A 24,846-nucleotide genomic window follows, 5' to 3' on the forward strand; every position below is an offset into this window, starting at 1 on the left:
TCACTCTTTGTCATTTTTCATAGCACACAGTATTGTCATACTAAAACCACTGAAGTATGAAACCTACACCTAAAAAAAATCAACAAAGAAACTGGTACATATGTCAGCTGTCCAAATTGCAGCTTGTGTTACCTATGTCAAAACTCCCGCTAAATTTATATGATGTATTGAATAGTACTGTAAAATTAGTTAAAGTTATTTGAATCAAATCAAAATGGGTATTCTAGGTTTATCTAAGTTAATTGCTGACATAGCACCTCATGCTGTCAAAGAAATGGAAATCAAAAATTACTTTGGTAAGACATTCACTTCATAAATTATACTTATTTCTTGAGATATAAGCCTCGTGTATAAAAAATACTATTTTTTCGTATTCTCAGGAAGAAAAATAGCTATTGATGCTTCTATGAGCTTATATCAGTTCCTTATCGCCGTAAGAAGTGAAGGTAAGTAATGTTTTGATTCATAAAATTCTTTGCGGATGTAAGAATTTTGTTGGTTGAGATATGGTATAGGTGGTCTTCTTATTAGATCGTTATGAAAACTCTTGATAAAAGATAAAGTAAGAGTATATTAATAATGTAACATAATGGTGAAATTATGGTTTTCACAAACAATAATAATAGGTATGCCATTATTTACATAAAGATTTTTCTAAAAGATTAATAACGACAACAAAAGCAACTTCAAACTAATCAAATTCATTAATTATAGTAATTTTTGTTTAGTATCCACTCATCTATTTTTAATATATCCCAGATAAATATATATAAGATTAAACTGTAATATCACATAGTGCTTGAAAAAATACATTTCATTTAGTAGCCACATTATTTCATTAAGTTTTTAATGAATCTTACTTTTTTCCATCCTATTCCTTAGTAGCCTAAGCATTGACTAGTAATAAAAGTCTTTGTCAATAATTTGATAGGAAATGCACCACAAATTACTCATTAATTATTTTAGGAGCCCAACTAGTCTCTGTAGACGGAGAGACTACATCACATCTGATGGGTACATTTTACCGTACTATAAGACTGGTAGAAAATGGGATTAAACCAGTGTATGTCTTTGACGGGAAACCTCCAGACATGAAGGCTCATCAGTTGAATAAGAGAGCAGAAAGGAGAGAGGAAGCAGAGAAAGAATTGCAAAAAGCTACTGAAGCCGGTAAGGTTGTTCTATGATTTACTCTGGAAACTTTGCAAATAACAACACATGGTACATTTGTGTTAGGCAGTTGTCTGTTTGTGACCAAAAGTTGCAAGTGTCCAAAAGTAAATTGTAATAAAACGAAAGTAAATTGTAATTTAAGCATTAATCTACCTTTTGTCATTGTTTTGTGAGTGAAAAACATATATTGAAATATCCTGAAACTTCCTTACCTAATGATTTTCGCATTTATAGCATAAAATTTAAAACTACAAAAACATAAAAACATTTCAGGTGACACAGCTTCAGTGGACAAGTTCAACAGACGTTTGGTTAAAGTAACAAAACAACACAGTGAAGAGGCTAAACAACTCCTCAAATTGATGGGTGTCCCGGTTGTTGATGCACCCTGTGAGGCTGAAGCCCAGTGTGCAGCTCTTGTATGTAGTCTTTTATATATTCATCAAGTTATGTACTTAATTACTAGTGACACTACTAACTGTAAAACTATGCTCTTCAATGATTTTGACTGTACCAATCTCTTAAACTATTGAAAAAATATGCAGTGTATAAATAATTGTGCTTGAAGCTCCAGCAGCATCATGTTCTTACAATATGCAGCATATGTAATAAATTGACAATAATGATGACTTGGGAAATGATTGCTTTTTTTTCTTACATGGATGGACTAGCTCACGGCCCACATGGTCTAAAGTGGTCACTGGACTCTATAAACATTAACAACGTAAATACTGCTACTCACCTTGACACATGAGTTCTAAGTCTCAGATTTATAATTTAGTAGTATTTATAGTATTATAGTTAGATTAACAATGCCCCATCCATCAAACAGAAACTCTTTTCATGGCAGAAATAAAGAGGGTGGTGGTACCCCACCAGTAACTAAGTAGATATATTGATTTGATACAAATGCAATGAGCGTCTTAATCTTCAAGCCACTACGAAAAAATTAACTATCTGTACTATGATACTACCTACTTCTTAACACAAGAAATACTTACAGGTAAAATCCGGTAAAGTTTTTGCAGCAGCCACAGAAGATATGGATGCCCTAACCTTTGGTGCACCAGTGCTATTGAGACACTTAACGTTTTCTGAAGCAAGGAAAATGCCCGTGCAAGAATTCCATTTAAATAATGTACTACAGGGATTGGAATTGAAACAGAATGAGGTTCATTAACACATTTTCATTAGTTAGCATCGTCGTCAGGTTTGAGCCCCGTGAGCTCACCTACTAGTTAAGGTTCCGCTGGAATAGCCTCTCTAGGCTACCAGCTTAGGAAGGAAAAAAAAAAGAGTCGTGGCATTCCGTATCAGACAGTCATTCAGTCCGTATCGGACGGTCCGTCCGTCTCAGTCAGTGAGTCTCTGGCAGTCAGTCAGTCGGTCTGTCGCTATGTGGAACGAAACTGTCGGTTTACCCTGTCATTGTGAAAGTTGTGTGTTTTGAGTTTCAATAATTATTATTCAAAAGTTTTATTGACTAAACTGAGTTCAATCGAATACAAGTGATGACGGAAACAACCGCTTAGCCATCCCTGGCGCTGCGCCGACATATAGATAATTATTACATCTAATTAGCGTTATATATGTGCCACAATGTCAAACCTCTAAACAGTTCCCTCTAAAAATTTCAAATGCATTGTTGTTAAATAATCGGTGAGTTTAATCACATATTTTACAAGAGTGCTACAATAGTCTGGATTTATATAGACAGCTACATTAGATACTAACTGGAAGAGGTGGAGGTTGTGGCATCAAGACTTTTTTTTTATATTATTACGTTTCACATCTGAGGAGTGAAAGGTTATTTATTGGTTTAAGTGACATTTTTGTAACATTACAAGAGAGCCATTGAGAGTTTATAATTTGGAAAAAAAACATAACATTAAAACTTATTGAGCTATTTCAATGAAGTAAACTTAATTTAAGTTCAATTTAAAACATTGAACTGTTGATGATAATACCAAATAAAAGCCACCTTTAATTACAAAGATAAATGTCGTGCATTAAGGGAAATGTCCCTTAAACTATATATAGCTATATAACTATACTTGAGACCACCGCCCCACCTATTTCTGCCGTGAAGCAGTATTGCGTTTGGGTTTGAAGGGTGGGGCAGCCGTTGTAACTGAGACCTTAGAACTTGTATCTCAAGGTGGGTGGCGCATTTACGTTGTGGATGTCTATGGGCTCCAGTAACCACTTAACACCAGGTGGGCTGTGAGCTCGTCCACCCATCTAAGCAATAAAAAATAAAATAGCCTTGATCCCTCAATATTTTGATTTACAAAACTACTCTGGAATAATAATGATGGAACTGTTGTTACAGTTTATTGACCTCTGCATACTCCTTGGCTGTGATTACTGTGGTTCCATTAGAGGGGTTGGCCCAAAACGAGCCATCGACCTCATAAGACAACATCGGACACTGGATGAAGTACTCAAGAATATAGACACTGAGAAGTACCAACCTCCCACTGACTGGGATTACGAGCGAGCTAGGAGTCTGTTCATGGAACCTGAAGTCGCTGACCCTAAAGACATTGAGGTATGAATTTTTATTTTAAAACTTGAGCCCTAGTATACCATTTTTGCTGGAAGTAAGGAGTATTAATAGCCTACAACAATTAATCTGCTTTGTGGTAGCTATCACTGTCTGTATACATAATATGCTAGGAAATATTGTGCCCCAAGATACTGTTGAGTCTATATCGGGCAAGGATTTTTTTTATTTTTTATTTATTGCCTGGATGTGTGGATGAGCTCACCTGGTGCTAAGTGGTTACTGGAACCCATAGACATCTACAACGTAAATGCACCACACACCTTGAGATATAAGTTCTAAGGTCTCAGTATAGTTACAACGGCTGCTCCACCCTTCAAACCGAAATGCATTACTGCTTCACGGCAGAAATAGGCAGGGTGGTGGTACTTACCCGTGCGGACTCACAAGAGGTCCTACCACCAGTAAGATTACCAGGATTAATAAGACACGTGTTTCGCTAAGTGACTAACGTATATTGGGATTACAACGTAACGTGCTATCGACAGCCCGACAATCCCGAAACTGACGTAGCATAATTGCAATGTAATAATTTTTTTTTTTTTTTTAAATAATTAAATAAATAAATATTTACTAACAATCACGCCACGTTAACTGGTCCCGTGATAAGTTCATAAAGAACTTGTGTTACAGGTACCAGATAACGGATATAAATGTAAGATTTTTATTATACACATACATATATTTAATATACATCCATAACCCTGGAAAAGACATTTACATTTATCATACAAATATCTTCCCTTGGCGGGATTCGAACCCGCGACCCCCTTGTGTAGTGACCATGTCACTTACCACTACACCAGACGGCCGTTTAATTACAGCTAACACATACATATAATTATTAGTTGCTATGGGGACATTTGTGGTCCCTACAACACTTCAACAAATGAATTTTATTCATAAAGATAATTTTAATTCTAAATTAACAGCTGAAATGGACTGATCCCGATGAAGAGGGCCTCGTGAAGTTTCTGTGTGGGGACAGACAGTTCAATGAAGAACGAGTGAGGAATGGAGCTAAGAAGTTAATTAAAGCCAGGACGGGCACCACACAGGCCAGATTAGATGGGTTCTTCACGGTATTTACAGTTCAATTTTGTATTACGTTTCGTCATATGTGATACTTGGAAGCTTATTGCTATATATCGGTAATGAGCCACAAATATCTACATACATTTTATAAGGAACCTGTAAGCTTATTTGCTTCCTCCTCCAAAATAAATTACCGGATTCATCTTTCTTAACTCTTGGGTTTCATATACAGGGTGTATAGAGATTGTTCCCAAAGACATAACGTAATTGACAAGCTTTTTTGTTTTCTAAATAATTTTAATAGGATAGTGTAACAGGCATGTAATGCAAGTAACATTAGTAAAGCCTAATTTTTTACATGCAGTATTTTTATATCACCGATCTACCACCATTAGACATGAGGTAAAAATATGAATTGTAGCAGAAGAGCCGGAACTTAAGTACCTACCGGTGGAGACTTCATACCAGTAATATTCAATTATAAATCTATATATATATATGTATATAAAAATGAATCGCTGTTCGTTAGTCTCGCTAAAACTCGAGAACGGCAGGACCGATTTGGTTAATTTTGGTCTTGAATTATTTGTGGAAGTTCAGAGAAAGTTTAAAAGGTAGATAAATATGAAAATGCTCGGAATTAAATAAAAATAACAATTTTGTTTTCCCTTTGATGTGTCCCCCGTCGGACGGATTCCTTTTGTTTGTTTTAAGTTTATTTTATACAAAAGTTTAAGTCTTTTATAGGCATTACGGGTCTGCCGGATCAGCTAATTACATTTAAAAATATGTACATATATGTTCATGCTATCAACAGTTAACGACAACGCCTAATTCGAAACGTAAAGCTGAAGAGGACAAGAAGAATTCAGCAAAGAAGAAAACTAAGACCGGAGGTGGAGGACGCGGTCGGAAACCGAAATGATTATGTGAGTCAATTAATATCTATGTACGGATAGATTCCTCGAACTAAAATAAACAGTTGTCAAAGCCGATAATGGGTTAATGTACCTTTTCTGAAAAACAAAACAATAATCATTTGTAAATCAAAGTTGTGTAGATATAAAATTTCGATACATATTCGAAGTTCATCGCGCAAGGGAAATTTTTTAATAAAAAGTTGCCTCTAACCACATCATATGAAAGACTGGTGTTGGCCATGTACCCTGTCTATTTCTGCCGTGAAGCAGTAATGCGTTTCGGTTTGAAGGGTGAAGCAGCCGTTGTAACTATACTGAGACCTTAGAACTTATATCTCACGGTGTGTGGCGCATTTACGTTGTAGATGTCTATGGGCTCCAGTAACCACTTAACACCAGGTGGGCTGTGAGCTCGTCCACTCATCTATGGAATTAAAAAAAATAAAAAATTGGCTGATACACAAGTTCATCGACCTCCTGTGACGCGTTGAATTACCTTCACTTTACATTCCAGTCCACTAAATAATCTATAAATCTTTTAAAACAACAAGCATAAACTTATACTTATAACTATATATTTCAAATAATTATTGTTGTATATTTACATTAAATACAGCAATTTGTATTCCCATTTCGGCTTTAAGAACACATGTATCTATGTATCATCCTGTAATTCTAAGACATGATTGAATTGAATAAAACTATTGTGTTTTTTTTAAATATCTTTTTTAATTATCCTTACTAAAATAATTTAACAAAATAATATATTTAAAAAAATATATGCAAACAAGACCTCAAACATTGTTCTTTGTTCAAAACTAACGAATATCAGTCGTTATGATTATTGATGATGTTTTATATTGTGCACAATTAAGAACTAAGAACTTTTAATTCCGGCAAATACATATGTGAGTCGTCTATTATCAAAGGTGGCAACCTGTGCATTTGGCCAAAAAAATGTTATTGATATGTCAATACAGATTGATTTGAATATAATCGTCTCCTTCAAAGAATACGGTTCAAAACCTGCATTAAATAAAGGTTAATACTTAACCTGTGATTTATCTAGGATGTCGTTCAGAAGAGTTTTGTGACTGCCAATGGAATACAAAGTCAATAATTCGTTTTTCTGATTTACCAATAATTGTCCAAAAGTCACATTGCCGGCTTTGATAATAGTCGACTCATGTCTCGATTACACATATAACCACCAAAGCAAATTAAACTATGTGTGACGTCATTCTACTATAATCTCAAAAGTTCTTCTTGAGGAAGTTAATGAGTCCATTCGTGGAAGCGTCGTGGCCGGTCACAGCTGCAGTCCCCTGCAGCTCAGGCTCGATTGCCTTGGCCAATTGCTTGCCGAGTTCAACTCCCCATTGATCGTATGAATTGATATCCCAGATCACACCTTGCGTGAAGATCTTGTGTTCGTACATGGCTGCAAGATAAAAATATATGTAATCATTGTAATTGAATATGCAATTTCGAAAAGGGCACATCTCTGAAAAAGTAAAATGTTCAGGAAATGAAAAAAAAAACTGATTATTTTTTAAAGCAGTGTAAAATTTAAAATATTAACTTTTGAGATTAATTTTAGTGTTAATTAGCAATTGAAAATTACTGGAATTATTATAAAATGGGTGTACTTAAGCCTCAAAACTACATGTATATGAAAAAACGTATTTGACAAAATATGCGACATGTGCCTTTTCGAAATTGCATATTCAATTGTAATGTTGAGAAGAGTTTAAAATAAATTCTTCTTCTTCTTTTTCTCCACCGTATCCCACTAGATGAGGTCGGCACAGCTAATTTTTCTCTTCTATCTGCCGTCATCTTAACACTCACTCCTCTCTCTCTCATAGCGTCATTCACTCCATCCATGTCTTCTTCGGTCGACCTCTACCCCCTCTACCTTGCACTATACCATTTCCATACATCTCCTAGTCACATGCATCATCTCTCTAGTTTAAAATAAATGATGAATCATACATACCAATAAGTGCTCCTAAAGTGAATGGAGTGATCTTCTTCAGAACAATAGAGTTTGTAGGCCGGTTTCCTTTGAATACCTTGTGCGGAAGGATCTTGTCTATTGCCTCCGGAGCCATACCAGATTTCTCTAGCTCAGCTTTAGCCTGTATTAAAATCAACAAATTGATATTTTTAAGCAAAAATACTAGCTCTAATGAAACACACAGCCAACTAATACGCCTATAAAATATAAATCTATTCATAAATAAGGACAAAAAACCAAATTATTGTGTATCATACAAAGACCTTGAACAAAGTTTTCTTCTACTTTATATGATACCAGAAATACACACTTATTTGCCTACATTCAGACCTCAGATATCAAATATAATATTAATCTATTATCTATCCTATCCAACACACGGAATTCTGTTATCATGAAGAACAAACCCCAAGTCAGTAAACTGATAGACAGAATCATAAATTTAATATTTTTTATAGCTTAGATGGGTGGACGAGCTTACGGCCCACCTGGTGTTAAGTGGTTATCAGAGACCATAGACATCTATAACCTAAAAGCCGCCACCCACTTCGAGACATTAGTTGTCTCAGTTTTAACATTCTTTAACATTTTTATTCATCTGTGGTCACGAAAACTGTAAAATATTTGGAATCTCAGATATTGTAAAATGCAAATATATTTAGCAAAGATATTCCCTTCGACATGCCTTCTAATCAAGCGTCAGCATTCTTGATATAGTAATCAGAATAAATGATCTCAAAATTAGACGAGTGTGGCAATACTAAAAGAAAATTTTACAAAAACCTCATGAATATATCTAACTAAGATGTTTTGTTACTAACAAAGGTTCACTGACCTCGTCAGCTGTCTTGCCCTTCATCAGGGCTTCGGTTTGAGCCAAGAAATTAGCTAGAAGGATCTTGTGGTGAACACCATTCGAAATTGGATTGTGAGTTTGGGCTGGAGCGATGAAATCGCATGGAATCAATCTGTGAATTCAATATTAAATAATGTAAAATAAAAAAAAAAACAAAATCAAGTCAGCTGCTTCATTACCTAACTTGCCATGGATAAAATGGAATGATGGTACTTCTTACCCCTGCCGGATTCACAAGAAGCCTTACACAACTAGTAATTTTTGCTTGTTTGTTTTTTATTAGGTAAATGTGGAAGTCGTCTGTGAACATGCCTTAAGTCGTTGTGGCCTAAAGGATAAGACGTCCGGTGCATTCGTATGTAGCGATGCACCGATGTTCGAATCCCGCAGGCGGGTACCAATTTTTCTAATGAAATACGTACTCAACAAATGTTCACGATTGACTTCAACGGTGAAGGAATAACATCGTGTAGTAAAAATTAAACCCGCAAAATTATAATTTGCGTTATCACTGGTGGTAGGACCTCTTGGGAGTCCGCACGGGTAGGTACCACCACCCCGCCTATTTCCGCCGTGAAGCAGTAATGCGTTTCGGTTCGAAGGGTGGGGTAGCCGTTGTAACTATACTGAGATCTTAGAACTTATATCTCGAGGTGGGTGGCGCATTTACGTTGTAGATGTCTATGGGCCCCAGTAACCACTTAACATCAGGTGGGCTGTGAGCTCGTCCATCCATCTAAGCAATAAAAAAAAAAAAAAAAGCGTATTTCAATAGAAAAATTAGTACCTGCCTGCGGAATTTATCACTAATCGTCTAACATTTTAGTTACTTCTAGAGATGAGTCGGATTTATTAGAGGAGATTAGGCTGCACCTAATCCCATTTGTCAATCTGTATAATCCACCTGTTCCATCTTATCGTCGTCTTCTTAAAAGAGAAAATCGAATATTCAGCATACGCTCCCACCTGTTTCCCACGTATCCCAAAATCCCTAAATGCCTAATCCTAATCATTGAAATAATGATCCAACGATCACATTAATCAAATCCTAGTAACGAACTCAGAACTTGAGATTAGGAATAGGCAGATTGAGATTGTTTGCTAAGTAAACAAGATTGAATTGATTGTGAATGAGATTGGGAAGATTATGTGGATTAGATATTTGGATTAGGTATTTCTTAAGATTAGGTACAGGTGAACCTAGTATCTGATTTACCTAGTACGACCCATCTGTAGCTACTTCACAACAAATAAATAAATAAATGAACAATCCAGACTATTAATTGTTTCATCAAAATCTGCTCAACAAATATATAGTAAATATAGTATGTAGTGTTAGTAGCATATATAGTTATTATTTTATGTCACCATTATTAAAATAACACTTCTGTAAATAATTGTTCCATAAAGATTCAACATGAAACGCGGTTTTGAAGTGAATTCGATTTTATTGCTATTGTTATTAAGAACTATTTTTACTAAAATACATCATAATTGTTTTTTAGTTACATGGGTAGACGAGCTCACAGACCACCTGGTACTAAGTGGTTATTGGAGCACATAGATATCTACAACATAAATGCGCCACCCACCTCGAGATATAAGTTCTAAGGTTTCAGTATATTTACAACGGCTGCCTTCACACCGAAACGCATTACTGCTTCACGGTAGAAATAGGCGGGGTGGTGGTACCTACCCGCGCGGACTCACAAGAGGTCCTTCTTCTTTTTCGTCGCTTTCTTAATTGCCAAAGGTCGTGACCCTGAAACTTGACCGTGGCCTGTCTCGTGAGCTGTTTCCATCTCGTCCGGTCCTCAGCTTCTCGAATGGCGGTTGCGACTGGCAGCCCAGCTAGGGCGGTTATTTGATCACACCAACGGCTAGGCAATTGGCCGCGGGGTCTCTTTCCTTCTACTTTGCCAGTCACAATCACAAGACGTCTTACCACCAGTCAATCTTGACATATTTGCTGTGCGCTGTAAATATAACCTAAGGATAAACTGCTGATCAGTTACCTGGTTCCCTGGTGTATGAGCTGGTAGAAGGCGTGCTGTCCGTTGGTCCCGGGCTCGCCCCACACGATGGGCCCCGTGGAGTATTCCACTTCGGCTCCTGAACGCGTCACGTACTTGCCATTGCTCTCCATATCGCCCTGCTGGAAATACGCTGCGAATCTGTAATATCAAGGAAATTTGTGCAAACAAGAGAGCAAAGTTGTTTTTTGTTTCGACTGCTGATTTTGAATCCTGGGCGTAGTGAGGGACTCAACAAACAGCACGAGATGCAAAAAACGTTGCTCTCATGTAGCACACATAAATTTTCACCTCAGCAGTGAGAACACATATTACTTAGGATACTTTAGCGGTAGGCAGCGGCTTGGCTCTGCCTTTGGCATTGCACAGAAGATTGCACAAAGTGGGAATGAGTTGCTCGCTCCGGGCATTTCAATATTGTATTAATTGTTATGTTATAATACTTATTGTAAAAATGAATATTTAAAAAAAATCTAATATTAAAAAAAATATTCTAATATTAAAAAAAAAAAAAGACATGCCCGCTGAGTTTCTTGCCAATTCTTCTCAGGACGGAGGCTAATTCTTGTGAATTGGCGGTAGTTCTTTTGACGTTCAACAAGTATGTACTTTCATTTATGTTGAATAAATTTTTTTTTGATTTTGATTTGATTTGATTTGCTGAAGTTTATGGGCGACGGTAACCACTCACCATCAGGTGGGCCGTATGTTCGTCTGCCTACAAGGGCAATAAAAATAAATAAAAATAAACAGAAATGAACAGAAATAGATTGAAATAAATATTAAAAAAAAAAACGCAATTACTTTATTACAAATATCTTTAAATTTGAGGGTATATAACGCGTTTCCGAACGTGTTTTCTTTGAGGTCGAATTCTAAAATGTAATTTCGAAGGGGTTTGTTTTTTTCACTCGCTTTTTTATATACACGTGAAAGAGACAGGGCACAGCAAAATCCGAATGTTTCAAATTTATGGCTGAACAATGTCAATTCGTGGCACTGTGAAGATTGAGAAAATTAAAAAGCTACTTTGACCCATGGCCGAATTAAAATCGCGTTTTGTTCACTGTTGTCTCGCAGCAAAATCGGCAGGTTTGAGCTGCTGAGGTGAAATACGTTATTTTAATCGATGCAAATGTACATCCAAAATTACATACAGGGTGTAACATAAACATAATCGCCTTATAGCCTTAACTCGTTCTCACAACGAGCTAGTGCACGGCCCAGCTGGTGTTAAGTGCTTACCGGAACGCATAGACATCTACAACGTAAATACGCCACCCATCTTGAGATATAAGTTCTAAGTTCAGTACAGTTACAACGGCTGCCCAGCCCGTCAAACCGAAACGCATTACTGCTTCACGGCAGAAATAGGCAGGGCGGTGGTACCTACCCGTGAGGACTCACAATAGGTCCTACCACCAGTAAGTACCTTCCTAACAGTATGCATTAGTGCTGTAGTTATGGCTGCCTTAGTGAGAGTGTGATAGGCGACACATTGGTACATTACCTGTGTAGATATTGATCGTAAGGCAGCAGCGCATGGGTCTCTGCTCCGTAGAAATTGTGGTACCAGACTCCTAACAGAGCTAAGATCACGGGAGCCTGAAAGGCGATGGTGGCTTTAGTATATACATTTTCGGTGGTAAATCTCTATGGATGTATACGACAAAAGGAAGATTTTCCACCGAGCGGGTGCAATTGCTCGGTAGACCGACGGTCCGAATGTTGTTGTTCGGGACTTGTATATATGCAAGCTTAACTTGAAAATGTCGTAAGCGAGATTCAGGCATCTGTCAAATATCTTGTATGTATAATATGATGGCTAGCCGCCACACGTGCATGTGCCCAGGGGCGACGGTGATCAGTCTTCGGACATTTGTGCACTTCGATAGACATTGGCAACACTAGGGCCAAAACATGCCACCGGGCTTTTTGGCGGGAACGCGAGGAGTGAAGTTGTGTGATTTGTTTTATTTTGTCTATTTAGTGTTTCTTCAGGTTTAAATGTGTAATAACGGTGGTTTATTAACTATTTAGTATCTGTGAAAGTGCACAAATGTGGGAAAATGAAACAAAGCCGCCATTTTCATTTCATTTTTTTTCCATTCCATTCCATTTCATTTTTTTTTTCATTTTATGCCATGTTTCATATTAATCAAATTCACTTTATTTCATAATATCATTTTTCATATAAAAAAGTTTTCATTACAATTAAAACAAGACTCGACCTAAAGGTATTAGTTACCATGTCATAAAATCCCTTAAAAAATAAGTCTTTGACAATAGAACCATAATAATGTCCAAACTTATAATTTGAATTAATTATAGCCGTATCCATACATTCTTCCTTCGGCTGGTCGTAGGACCGTCGAGGCGATTCGCCCGGTCCTTGTGGATTGGGTGAATCGTGACAGAGGACGCCTCACTTTCCGGCTCACGCAGGTGCTCACTGGGCATGGTTGTTTCGGTGAGTTCCTGCACCGGATCACAGCCGAGCCGACGGCAGAGTGCCACCATTGTGGTTGCGACTTGGACACGGCAGAGCATACGCTCGTCGCCTGCCCCGCATGGGAGGGGTGGCGCCGTGTCCTCGTCGCAAAAATAGGAACCGACTTGTCGTTGCCGAGTGTTGTGGCATCGATGCTCGGCGACGACGAGTCGTGGAAGGCGATGCTCGACTTCTGCGAGTGCACCATCTCGCAGAAGGAGGCGGCGGGGCGCGTGAGAGACGCTCAATCCCGCCGCCGTCGAGCGGGGGCCAGGGAGGCGGATCTCGCCCAAGCCCTGGCCCTCTAAGTGTTTCGGGTCCCCCTCACATGTCGGTCTGGGGACCGGCGAGGGGGGCCTAAGAAGACGACGTGCAAGCTGCTCTACACGCGTTTTACGCAAGAGCATCCGGGTGATGGAAGGCCGGCTATCCTCGACCCACGCTGGTTCTGGCCCAGCGGGGTATTCCGTAGGGTAACCCACTCTAACCGGCGCCATCTAGGCGGGCTTCGGACAGTCTGCCGACCGAGAGGGCTGGTGATCGTGGCGCCGACGACCGCCAGTCCGGCGTCCCGAGGGGGAGGGTGATGGGAGAGATGTGCTCCGCACTAAACGCTTCACTTTCCCCCCTTTGCCTTGTCATGAGTTCTGTCTCATGCGAGGTTTGGACGTTGGTTGTTGAGCGACAGGAGGTTTTAGTCAGTTCGACTCTGACATACCCCGCCCAGTATCCCCAGAAAAGGGCAGAAGTCCGGCGATTTCCTCCTGACCAAAAAAAAAAAAAAGAAAAAAAAAAGAAAAAAAAAAAAAAACCATACATTCTTCTCCAGCGGTGCGGTGACGAAGTGCTGGTCCATGAAATTGGCTCCGTCCAGAAGTTTCTCGAAGTTTTCGTGTCCGATGTACAGCGAGATGGACAGACCGATCGCGGACCACAGCGAATATCTATATATGTATATAAAATAAGAGAGTAAGAATAATACACACAATATAAAGACAGCTTCTAAAGCTAAAACTGACTAATACTTCTATAAATAAATAATATTTCCAAAGTTCAAGATATATAAAAACGGTCTGATTCATAGTGAATTATCTGGGTTTTATATGCGCGTTATAAAAAGACAATAATACATAAGTACATATGTATTCATAATAAAAGGAAATAATACACATGAATAACACTTATTATAGTCTTCATATAACGGTCTTATAAAGTTCCGGTAACTTAACTATAAATGAAACCAATAGCATTTTAGCGAGATTAAAGTTTTTGAACCCGCAATGGACAGTGAAGGGGCACACCGGGTCAATGTCCAGCGAGCTGATTTGTTACATTGCGTTGTGCAAGGACATCGATAAAACATAATAATATAGAATGATTTTCGATGCGTCCAGTTGAATTTATTAATTACTAGCGACCCGCCCTCGCTTCGCTTCCGAAACTGTAATTTATTATTGATTTCTCCACTATTTAATGGATGTTATTATACATATAAACCTTCCTCTTCAATCACTCTATCTATTAAAAAATACCGCATCAAAATCCGTTGCGTAGTTTTAAAGATTTAAGCATAGATAGGGGCAGATATAGGGACAGAGACAGCGACTTTGTTTTATACTATGTAGTGATTCGATCTTCTAGCTGCTATGGTATGCTCTTTAATTACGAAACTACTGATAATTATCGAAGGTATGGGTCTGCGCGCCTGGTAAATACCAACACCAAGCTATTTTGGCTTAAGCGATATTTTTCACAGGAGAGCCATCTCAAGTTCAAAATTTGTAAAAAATATCATTTGAAAAAAAAACTGTTGATGCTGATATCAAATAAAACGGACCTTTAATTAAAAAGGTAAATGTCGCTTTAACTAAAGAGTCTTTCACTCCTCGATATGTATATCCATGCGACGGTCCAAAGAGACGATTAGTCTTATTAAGACTTCCATATCACGTCACGAAGGGAGCAGCGGCATCGGCTTTGGAGATGTCCTTGGCCACAGTTTTGCACCTTCCTAAAGTACCGGAAAACACGGAACATTGAGCTCACCTGCCCCCGACCCAGTCCCAGAAGCCGAACATGTTGTTAGCGTCGATACCGAACGCGGTGACCTTCTCGGCGTTCGTCGATAAAGCGACGAAGTGTCTCGCCACCGCCGAGGGCTGTCAAAAAAGCCCCAGAGGTTATATATATAATGGTGGTAGGACCTCTTGTGAGTCCGCGCGGGTGGGTACCACCACCCTGCCTATTTCTGCCGTGAAGCAGTAATGCGTTTCGGTTTGAAAGGCGGGGCAGCCGTTGTAATTATACTGAGAGCTTAGAACTTATATCTCAATGTGGGTGGCGCATTTACGTCGTAGATGTCTATGGGCTCCAGTAACTACTTAACACCAGTTAGGCTGTGAGCTCGTCCACCCATATAAGCAATTAAAAAAAACAAGCGTAATCAAGCGAGTAATTTTTTTTTATTGCCCGTGCAGGCAGGCGAGCATGACGACCTGATGGTGCGTGGTTACCGTCGCCCATGGACTTCAGCAATGCCAGGTGCAGAGCCAAGCCTACCGTTAAGTACTCTCCACAAGCCTCGTTTGAAGAAGGATATGTCATAGCGCTCGGGAAACACCGTGGAGGGGAGCTCATTCCAAAGCTGAATGATACGTGGCAAAAAAGACCTCTGGAAACGCACTGTGGATGAACGCAGTGGCTTCAGGTAGTATGGATAAACCCTTCTCAAGTGGCGGGCGGTGCGATGGTAAAAACGCCAGAGTTCGCCATTTCGAGAAAGGGGCACGACACGAGAACCATCTCATCGTGGCCGCAGCGATAGAGGCACGATCGGCCCAAGCTTCGATCAACAATAGGAACTAGATTTCGGGTTAGCGCAAAAATCCGTCTCGTTAAATAACAGCTCACTTGAAATGAGCTCTTATTTTGTTTAGTTCACTCCAGACAGAGCCAATGTCAACCCGTCTCACAATGCCGCAGTGTATATTCAAAAGTTGCAAAAATTGTCCGAAATAGCAATTTAATGGCCGGAGTACCTTACTTTCGGTAAGTACATGAAGTGTAAGTTATATTTTAAGCTTTAAGCTAATAAACAGTATTAAATTTTAAACAAAATTACCGATTTTTAACCACCGCTACAAAAGTTGGCCAAGGCTCGCCAACACTTGGACAAACTTTTATTTAAAATAAGAGTAAATGCATGGAGTAGACTTGTATTGTTATAATTTTTAAAAATTTGTTAGCCGTACTTCAAAATTGGTTAGTTAAAATTGGTTAATGCTGCTTTTGTGTCTGTTTGTTGGACTCTTATTAGATACTTAGCTTTCCTTTTTTATTTTAGCTTTCCTAGCAATCACGTGTGCGGAATGGATCTCGATTGTCGCCAGAGAAAGAAGAGATTACTTTTATAACCAAGCTAAGAACTCGACTCATTGACACTGGACATCTTTGCCTTCCGTGCTCACGGCTACTGAAACGTGGCCGAAGCATTGTAATAAAAATATCGCGCTCAAAACCGTTTAAACGTTTTTTTATTATGTGTACTAGTCGCGAAAACATAAAAATATACTATAAAAATATGTATTACACAAAACGTAACGCTCATAAAATAATAAGTAATGTATAGATACTAAAAAACATAAATTCTCAAAACATAAAAAGTAAACAACTAAACTTTTAGTTTTATTCATTTAATAAATTATTTTAGTGTTCGACGCGACTCCCTTACCTCCTGTAGTAAATAGAAATCGAAATTTCAAGAAGCAAAAAAAAATTTAAAAATTATGTTAGTTCTCAAAGCTATAACGGGAACAATTACTTTATTTGTTGGCATTTAAGGTTGATTTAACATTAAAGGTTGTTTAACATGTCTTTTCATTTTTAAGTGACAGGAGTAATTTATTGCTTTGTGACGAATGATCGTAAGTATTAGATAATGTTTTGGAGATTTGTGACTTTATTACTAGGTGCCATAGTTGTAATTAGTTTGAACTGAAAACTGTTTTAAAGCTTTTTTCTCCGTTTGTTGTAAACCAATGTAGCTATGTATGTATATATTCACGCGGACAGTTTTTACTTTGATTTTGTACGTGTCCCTTTATCTAGTTACTATTGTTGATCGAAGGGCCCAAGCGTTGGCTTGTGACACATTTATCTCTCTTCTCGCGTGACGTCAGAGCTAGCAGTTCGAATAGTTCTGCTACTGTGGTTTTCACTTAAAAACCGACCGACTTTAAACCGACTTTACAGACAACCAATTATTATTATTATTTTCTTGCATAAAAATCTTGTAATATTTCTAAACGATGGAAATAATTTATGTACAAGATACAATAAAAAAGGCCGGATTAAACTCTATAGTAGTATAATTTTTATATACGATTTGCAAAAATCATTTTTTTTCCTACCTAAGCTGATGATTGCCTTGAGAGGCAATATCAGCGGAACCTTAACCAGTAGGTGAGCTCACGGGGCTCAAACCTGACGACGTTGCTAACACGAACCCTAGCAAGAGCCGTGCTTCGCAGAATCTACCTCCGCATCGACAACGCGACCCACTGAGAAGATCTGGCGAGAAACTCAGTGGGCTGTGTCTGAGGGTTAATTTACTCGTCGAGCCCTTGCTTCCGGTGCTTGAGCTTCCTAAAAGCACCGTTAGTGGATCGGGAGGATCCGGAATGACGTGTTTGGGGCGACGTCGACTGCTTTCCATTCTGTCCGCAGGATCGGGAATGTAGTTACCGGCGGCCACGATGAGACGGTTCTCGTGTCGTGTCGCTTTATCGAAGTGGGCAAAAACCAAAAACTATAAGGAACCAACCAACTGTGAAAGTATCTTTGTAAATTGGCACAATTTCTTTATTCTTCAAAAAATAATAGTAATTCCAAAAATTATAAGGGTTTAACGTTTTCTTTTATTGTATTTGTTGGCAAGCAAGCAAACGGCCCACCTGATGCTATTGTCACTCATACACGACAGTAAAGCTGAGAGCAAGCTGAGATTTTGCGTGCATGTCGGGTAGTTTGAAAATCGGTCATCATCTATTTTATTACCCCAAAATTTTAAGGGTCGTAAATCCAAAAAAAAACCTAGTAATAATATATATGGCAACACAACGCTTGCCGGGTCAGCTAGAGTTACTATAAAATTTCAATTATAGTTCTTACATCCTTAGCGGATTCCAGGAACCACGTCTTAGCTGAGCTCGCATTGGTTATCGTCTCTTGTGTGGTGAAAGTCTTGGATGCTATGATGAACAGCGCTGTCTCAGGGTTCAGCTTCTTCAAGACCTCAGCCAGGTGGGTGCCGTCGATGTTAGATACGAAATGGACCTGAAATAAAACATCTGATCAACGTCTCATGATTTTTACAAAAGAAACTCTATTACAAATCATTAAGGTCGAATTTCTATGACAAATTGAATATTAGCAACTGTATCTTATTTATATGATAACACTTTTTTTTGTGGTTTAGATGGGTGGACGAGCTCACAGTCCACCTGCTGTTAAGTAGTTACTGGATCCCATAGACATCTACAACTTAAATGCGCCACCCACTTTGAGATATAAGTTGTACGGTCTCAGTATAGTTACAACGGGTGCCCTACCCTTCAAACCAAAGCGCATTACTGCTTCACGGCAGAAATAGGCAGGGTGGTGATACCTAACCGTGCGGACTCACAAGAGGTCCGCGACATCTGCTCACGACTTAACCTAACTTAATCTATCCTAAGAAGGAGGTAGCCTTGAGATCAGTAATACAGGTCTTTGTACCTAGTACAGACTTCAGCTTTTTCAAAGGCTAACAAAATAAATTATAAGGTCAATCTCTATTTGTATGCCTTTATATTTTAGAAATATACGACAAAGCGAAGATCTTCCACCGAGCGGGTGATATTGCTCGGTAGACCGACGGTCCGAATGTTGTTTTTTTTTTTTCCTACCTAAACTGGTAGGCTGGAGCGGCTATTCCAGCATAACCGTAACTAGTAGGTGAGCTCACGGGGTTCAAACCTGACGACGATGCTAACACGAACCCTAGCAAGAGTCGTGCTTCGCAGAATCTACCAGCGGATCGGAATCGCGACTCACTGAGAAGATCCGGCGAGAAACTCAGTGGGCTGTGTCTGAGAGTTAATTTACTCGTCGAGCCCTTCGACGGGTTCGACGAGAACGGTGACCGGTGCTTGAAGTACCTAGAAGCACCGTTAGTGGATCGGGAGGACCGAATATTGTTGTTCGGAACTTGTATATATGCGAGCTTATCTTGAAATGTCGTAAGCGAGATTCAGGCATCTGTCAATTATCTTGCGTTGTATGATGGCTACCCGCCACAATATTAAGAGAGAAATAAATAAATTATTATTATTATTGTTGAGATTTATCAAATAGGCACAATGGTCCTTATCGATGTACAAATATATTATCAATTAATGATAAGCTACAATTACGATATTAATTTACGATGAACTTAAAGATATATAATAATAATTTAAAATATATAATCATAACAAAAGAATCGTGAAAAACCAAAATAAAACAATTTTTTTTTAATGCTTAAATGGGTGGACGAGCTCACAGCCCACCTGGTGTTAAGTGGTTACTGGAGCCCATAGACATCTACAACGTAAATGCGCCAGCCACCTTGAGACATAAGTTCCAAGGACTCAGGTATAGTTACAACGGCTGCCCCACCCTTCAGACCGAAACGCGCTACTGCTTCACGGCAGAAATAGGCAGGGTGGTGGTACCTACCCGCGCGGACTCTCAAGAGGTCCTACCACCAGTCAAATTCGGAAAAAACAAAGGTATATAGGACCGATCATTTGATGTCATGATTTATGGATTGGATTTCCACCGATCATCGCTATGCCTATTCCTGCGGTGAAGCAAATATTCGTTCCGGCTTTGATCAGTTTGTTTGTTCTTCGTTTAAATCGTCTTGTTAGTTTTTTAAGGAGGAAAAAATCACACCATCTATGTAATAAATAAACAAAGAAAAACTTTTTGAGAATTGATGCAGTCATTGCATTATACCTTAAGATGATTAGCATAGGGCTTCAGTGCTTCTGTGACCATGAGAGGACCCACATCTGAGCCTCCAATACCAATGTTGATCACGTCTGTTATAGCTTTTCCCGTATACCTGAAATTTTTAATTTGAAGCCATTAATAAAACTAGTAAGTCTGGTTGCTTCATGCCCGATATATGCAGAACAAGGATATCTAGTGTGGGTTTGCTACATGACCCTTGGAAGTTCTGGACAGATTTTTTTTATTGCTTAGATTGGTGGACGAGTTCACAGCCCACCTGGTGTTAAGTGGTTCCTGGAGGCCATAGACATCTACGACGTAAATGCGCTACCCACCTTGAGATATGAGTTGTAATGTCTCAGATTTTAAAGTACAATGGCTGCTCCACCCTTCAAACCAAAACGCATTACTGTTCACGGCAGAAATAGGTAGAGTGGTGATACTTACCTGTGCGGACTCACAAGACGTCCTACCACCAGTTAATGCTAGTGGACTGGACATAAGTAATTCGATAAGTTATGACATGCCTGTAATATTAATGTGCAGACTGTTGTATTCATACACAGAACCAGTCATGGTAACCAGGGTTTACAAGTCTTCTGTCTCATAATGTCTACGCCAACTTTTTAGTCACAAATTACTTCTAGATCTAATAGTACTGACCCCTTCCATTGCCCGCTTACTACTTGATCGGAGAATTCCTTCATGTGTTCTAGTACCGCATTGACATCAGTGCTGACATCCTTACCGTTCACCAGGATAGGCTTGTTCTGACGGTTACGCAGAGCTATATGCAGTACTGCCCTGTCTTCTGTGAAGTTTATCTTTTGACCTGCGAGATTGATTTACGGAGTTGATTATGAATGTAATAAGCATGGTGTAAGAGCTTTCTTACATATTATTTTCGTGTGGTAAAATTTAAATCATGCAACAGTGCGGTCACAATTCACTGATAAAATTGCATTGTTTTTATGAAAAATTACACAACTTTTTAAAGTGTTGATGTAATTTGTTATCACCATTGCGGTCAATTAATTTGATATGATAGATACTTGTAGTTTAATTAAATTTTTTACTTGCTTTAAAATCATTATTTAGGTTATTGATAAGGTTGACAGGAAAAAAAAGATCGGAAATAATAATATTGCATCAAAAGATTAGTGTTAAGTATATAGTCTAATTTATGTCAAAAATATATATATATATTGCACTAGGTATACTGGATGCAGACAGGGTGGTGATTCCTAACCATAGGCCTCACAATACACTCTACCGTTAATCAATTATGCAAATTCATAGATTATTAATTCTATATTTTTAGCACTTTAAAATTCATTCATTGTCTTTGAGTCTTTATTTTTTTAATATTACAAAGCAAAAACAGATAATGTAATACATAAAATATATGTGAATATTCAAATATTAGTCAATACGAATAAATTTCAAACATTGTGGGACTACTAGTAAAATTACACTATATACAAGATATTTGACCAGAAAGAGTGTGTACCCATTAGCTTCATGCAATAAATACTTATGGATTACCTGCGAACATGGCATCTCTGGCTTGTTCAACATTTCTGCTCTTAGCGAGATCGAGGAGCAACTTAAAAACATCACTGTTGATACGGTTCTTGGAATAGTCAAGTAGGATGTCTCCATCGTTCGGTGTTGGGATACAGAGGCTAAAAAAAGTTCGATTTGTATTTATATATTTCAAAATAAAATTGTCAGTACCTTTGCGTCATTGCTCTAAGTTAGATTTAAAAAAGAACACATAAAATACTCAAGAGTGAAAGTTGAAATTTAATGTTGTGTGATTTTATTCATATGACCTTTAAAGTTCTATGTAACTGTATTTAAAAATTATGTAAACTTTTTATTAATTTTTTTATATAGAAAACTTAATAGTCTGGTCTACGTATTGTCGCAGATACTGTAAATAAGTGAAAAATTTAGGAAACTCACCTGAACTTTTCGAAACGCTCCCGATCTTGTTGGAAAAGTTGGAGCATATTAATTTTTGTGCTGTTTACATTGTAATATTCTTGTAATTTTTGATAAGCTGCGTCTTGCTTTAAATTAATTTTCGGTTCCATAGTTACGATAGATTGTACAGGAGCCTTACAGATGCTATGCCGAAGACCGATTGATAACGAATGTCTCATTAAAAGCCTTTGACATCTGATTGACATTGCATGTTTGTTTTGACCAATGACATATGAAGGTCATTTGCGTTTCGTTATACCTTTGTCATCAATTGAAAAAAAAAGCTTTCATTACGTAGAAGTAGTAGAGTAGCTTCCGGACTATATGGAAATTTAATTTAACTTGTAATTTTAGGAGTACAACAATATTCCCCCGCTTAAACATACACACAATAATATTTTTTTAAATTATAAAATCGATATTTCATTATAAAGACAATCGTACTCCGGGCGGATTATCACAGAAAATAAAAATAATCACTACCTGAGTCGTCTATTATCAAAGGTGGCAATCTGTGCATTTGGACAAAAAAATTTTATTGATATGTCAATTCAGATTGATTTGAATATAATCGTTTCTTCTCAGGACTGTGGCTTTTTTGGAACCGGTGGTAGAGTTAACATTTTCTTTTACATTTTGACATTCAACAAGTGTGTTTTTGACATCCAAGTTGAAATAAATGATTTTGAATTTGAATTTGAATTTGAATTCGTTTTTCTGATTTACCAATCATTGTCCAAAAGTCAGATTGCCGGCTTTGATAATAGTCGACTCACCTTACAGTTAAACATTTCGTTTTAGTAAGTAAGAATTACTCTTAAAAGCTATGCTACTATATTATGAAAATAAGTAATCTAATTTAAAAAAAAACATTCGCGTTAATCGCACACCCTGTAAGCTCAGTGCGTCATGAGCACTTCAGCCGTGAATAAAACACAGGTGCTGTTGAGCTTACTTACCTACTTATAAAAGAAATAATCATTTATTTCGAACATTGACCAGTTGTGCTAGTATTTGCCTAAATTGTAGAATATTATTTGGTTTGATTTGATTTCCTCCAACTGTCTCGATTGGGCTCTATCAGCAGTAACTAGAGTCCGATATTGTCGCAAAGTCAGAGATGCGATTACCGTCATAGATTATACACTTAATATAAATCGTCTTTTTCATGTTCTTTTGCAATTCCTCGAGTGTCTTATAAATGTTTGGATAATGAAATTGCATATCTTTATACTCGTGATTTGTTAATGAACGCCTTAGCTTTTTTTTTTTTTTTTTTTTTTTTTTTTTTTTTTTTTTTTTTTTTTTTATTGCCTTTGTAGGCAGACGGGCATACGGCCCACCTGATGGTGAGTGGTTACCGTCGCCCATGGACTTCAGCAATGCCAGGGGCAGAGCCAAGCCGCTGCCTACCGCTTAATACTCTCCACAAGCCTCGTTTGAAGAAGGACATGTCATAGCGCTCGGCTATGACATTTTACTATCGTTAAGTTTTTTTATTTCTAGTTGAGCATATTTTAAGCTCGCTGAACTACGACTATCCCAACTATTTCTGCTGCAGATAATTCGTATGTTCTGCTCTGAGCTTAATTACAGCATTCCTGGGAGTTTCATCTGATGTCGCAAGGGGATTGACCACGTTCAAGCTGTGATCGATATCCTTGGGTTCAGGTAACCATTTAACCAATGATGGATTTACGCCTAGGCTCCCGAGGTCCAGGACTAATGCGGCAAATTTTTTGAAATGCCAAAATTTTAGAGACGAAAATAACTAAAGACAATCAGTCATGTCGAAAATGAGTTCAGATTAATTTTTATAAAAAAATCACAAGGATATTTTATATTTAAAATAAAAATATTGGATCAAAATTAATAAAATTAATTCTCATTAAAATTAAGGGTGGCGCGACAAACAGGGCCCAGGGCGGTATAATGCGGCCTACACACGACCCTAAAATCAGTGACGATATCGGGACAACTGTGATGGGTGTAATCGTCCCTAAATCGTGAGCTCGCCCGAAGCGATTTTAGAGTTTTGGGGTAAACAATAAAAATCGGATTACGATCTGCCTGTACAAGAGGTGATTTACGGTACGATTTAGGGTCCTCCCCACCACTGTCCCGATATCGCAACTGATTTTAGGGTCGTGTATTAGGTCACTTAAGCCTAAATCCGTCACTGTATTCAACACGCGATATACCGTGGGTTTGTTCGGTAGCTTAAGCGTTAATAGGCGGCGACGTTCTTATTAATTTTTTTTTAATTATCCTTAAAGATACAAATCTAATACAGTAATCCAGTTATAACACGGTAGATCGGTTCCGCGTTATAAGAAACGCGTTGTAGGAGTATTTTCGCATAACGCGCTTATATGACCCCATATAATAACGCGTTATATACAAATATTATACAATTTAACCAATGTTTTTAGAATTTAAAAATTAGGAACACAAATTTTATAAATTAATTAATTTTAATTTTATAACAACACAATTGACACAATGTGCAATGGTACGCGAAACAAATTATGAACTGTACAAATCATTATAAATTTCACTGTACAGAAATATGCATAACGTGTGAAATCCCCGCGTTATACCTATGGGGGAAATCCTCGTGTTATACGAAGGACTAAAATCGCGTAATATAAAAATGCGTTATAATAGTACCGTGTTATAACGAGGATTACAGTTTTATTATGGTTTAAGTAAATAAAATAAAACCATG

At 38.0% G+C, this 24,846-nt stretch overlaps 2 protein-coding genes and 2 long non-coding RNA genes across 6 annotated transcripts; 3 read left to right on the forward strand and 1 right to left on the reverse strand.

Annotated features, from left to right (window-relative positions):
- Positions 1-70: 70 nt before the first annotated feature.
- Positions 71-6,414, forward strand: LOC101741812 (flap endonuclease 1). Of its 2 annotated transcripts, XM_004927226.2 has the most exons (8): positions 71-296; positions 381-446; positions 967-1,170; positions 1,447-1,592; positions 2,177-2,344; positions 3,506-3,724; positions 4,672-4,821; positions 5,592-6,414. In XM_004927226.2, exons 1-8 carry the CDS (start codon positions 215-217, stop codon positions 5,697-5,699), a joined length of 1,143 nt encoding a protein of 380 aa, XP_004927283.1. In that variant the 5' UTR covers positions 71-214; the 3' UTR covers positions 5,700-6,414. The 2 variants fall into 2 exon arrangements, with proteins under 2 accessions (XP_004927283.1, XP_062530381.1); XM_062674397.1 differs by lacking the exon at positions 381-446 and having other exon boundaries at positions 108-296.
- Positions 6,399-22,317, reverse strand: LOC778462 (glucose-6-phosphate isomerase). 2 transcript variants are annotated; one of them, XM_062674206.1, is made up of 13 exons: positions 22,098-22,317; positions 21,675-21,814; positions 20,793-20,961; positions 20,133-20,241; positions 18,264-18,428; positions 15,141-15,253; positions 13,912-14,038; positions 12,114-12,208; positions 10,586-10,744; positions 8,550-8,682; positions 7,694-7,835; positions 6,881-7,135; positions 6,399-6,600 (listed from the first exon to the last, which is right to left on the reverse strand). In XM_062674206.1, exons 1-12 carry the CDS (start codon positions 22,295-22,297, stop codon positions 6,948-6,950), a joined length of 1,740 nt encoding a protein of 579 aa, XP_062530190.1. In that variant the 5' UTR covers positions 22,298-22,317; the 3' UTR covers positions 6,399-6,600; positions 6,881-6,947.
- On the forward strand, positions 12,221-13,225 carry LOC134200784 (uncharacterized). Its single transcript, XR_009975844.1, has 2 exons — positions 12,221-12,347; positions 12,393-13,225. It is a non-coding gene; the product is annotated as an uncharacterized LOC134200784 (long non-coding RNA).
- On the forward strand, positions 15,249-16,769 carry LOC134200783 (uncharacterized). Its single transcript, XR_009975843.1, has 2 exons — positions 15,249-16,142; positions 16,438-16,769. It is a non-coding gene; the product is annotated as an uncharacterized LOC134200783 (long non-coding RNA).
- Positions 22,318-24,846: the final 2,529 nt, after the last annotated feature.

This window comes from Bombyx mori, chromosome 20, assembly GCF_030269925.1.
Source record: "Bombyx mori chromosome 20, ASM3026992v2".
NCBI classification, from domain to species: Eukaryota; Metazoa; Arthropoda; class Insecta; order Lepidoptera; family Bombycidae; genus Bombyx; species Bombyx mori.

What these genes read in the sequence shown, in the direction of transcription:
- LOC101741812 (XM_004927226.2), top strand. Translation starts at nt 215, where the DNA reads ATGGGTATTCTAGGTTTATCTAAGTTAATTGCTGACATAGCACCTCAT. An exon ending in GCAAAAAGCTACTGAAGCCG is followed by an intron (nt 1,171 to 1,446) that starts GTAAGGTTGTTC and finishes AAAACATTTCAG; the next exon opens with GTGACACAGCTTCAGTGGAC. An exon ending in CTGACCCTAAAGACATTGAG is followed by an intron (nt 3,725 to 4,671) that starts GTATGAATTTTT and finishes CTAAATTAACAG; the next exon opens with CTGAAATGGACTGATCCCGA.
- LOC778462 (XM_062674206.1), bottom strand. Translation starts at nt 22,297, where the DNA reads ATGAGACATTCGTTATCAATCGGTCTTCGGCATAGCATCTGTAAGGCT. An exon ending in TCCTGGAATCCGCTAAGGAT is followed by an intron (nt 15,254 to 18,263) that starts GTAAGAACTATA and finishes CTTTTTTGACAG; the next exon opens with CCCTCGGCGGTGGCGAGACA. An exon ending in CCGCACCGCTGGAGAAGAAT is followed by an intron (nt 12,209 to 13,911) that starts GTATGGTTTTTT and finishes ATCGCCTTTCAG; the next exon opens with GCTCCCGTGATCTTAGCTCT.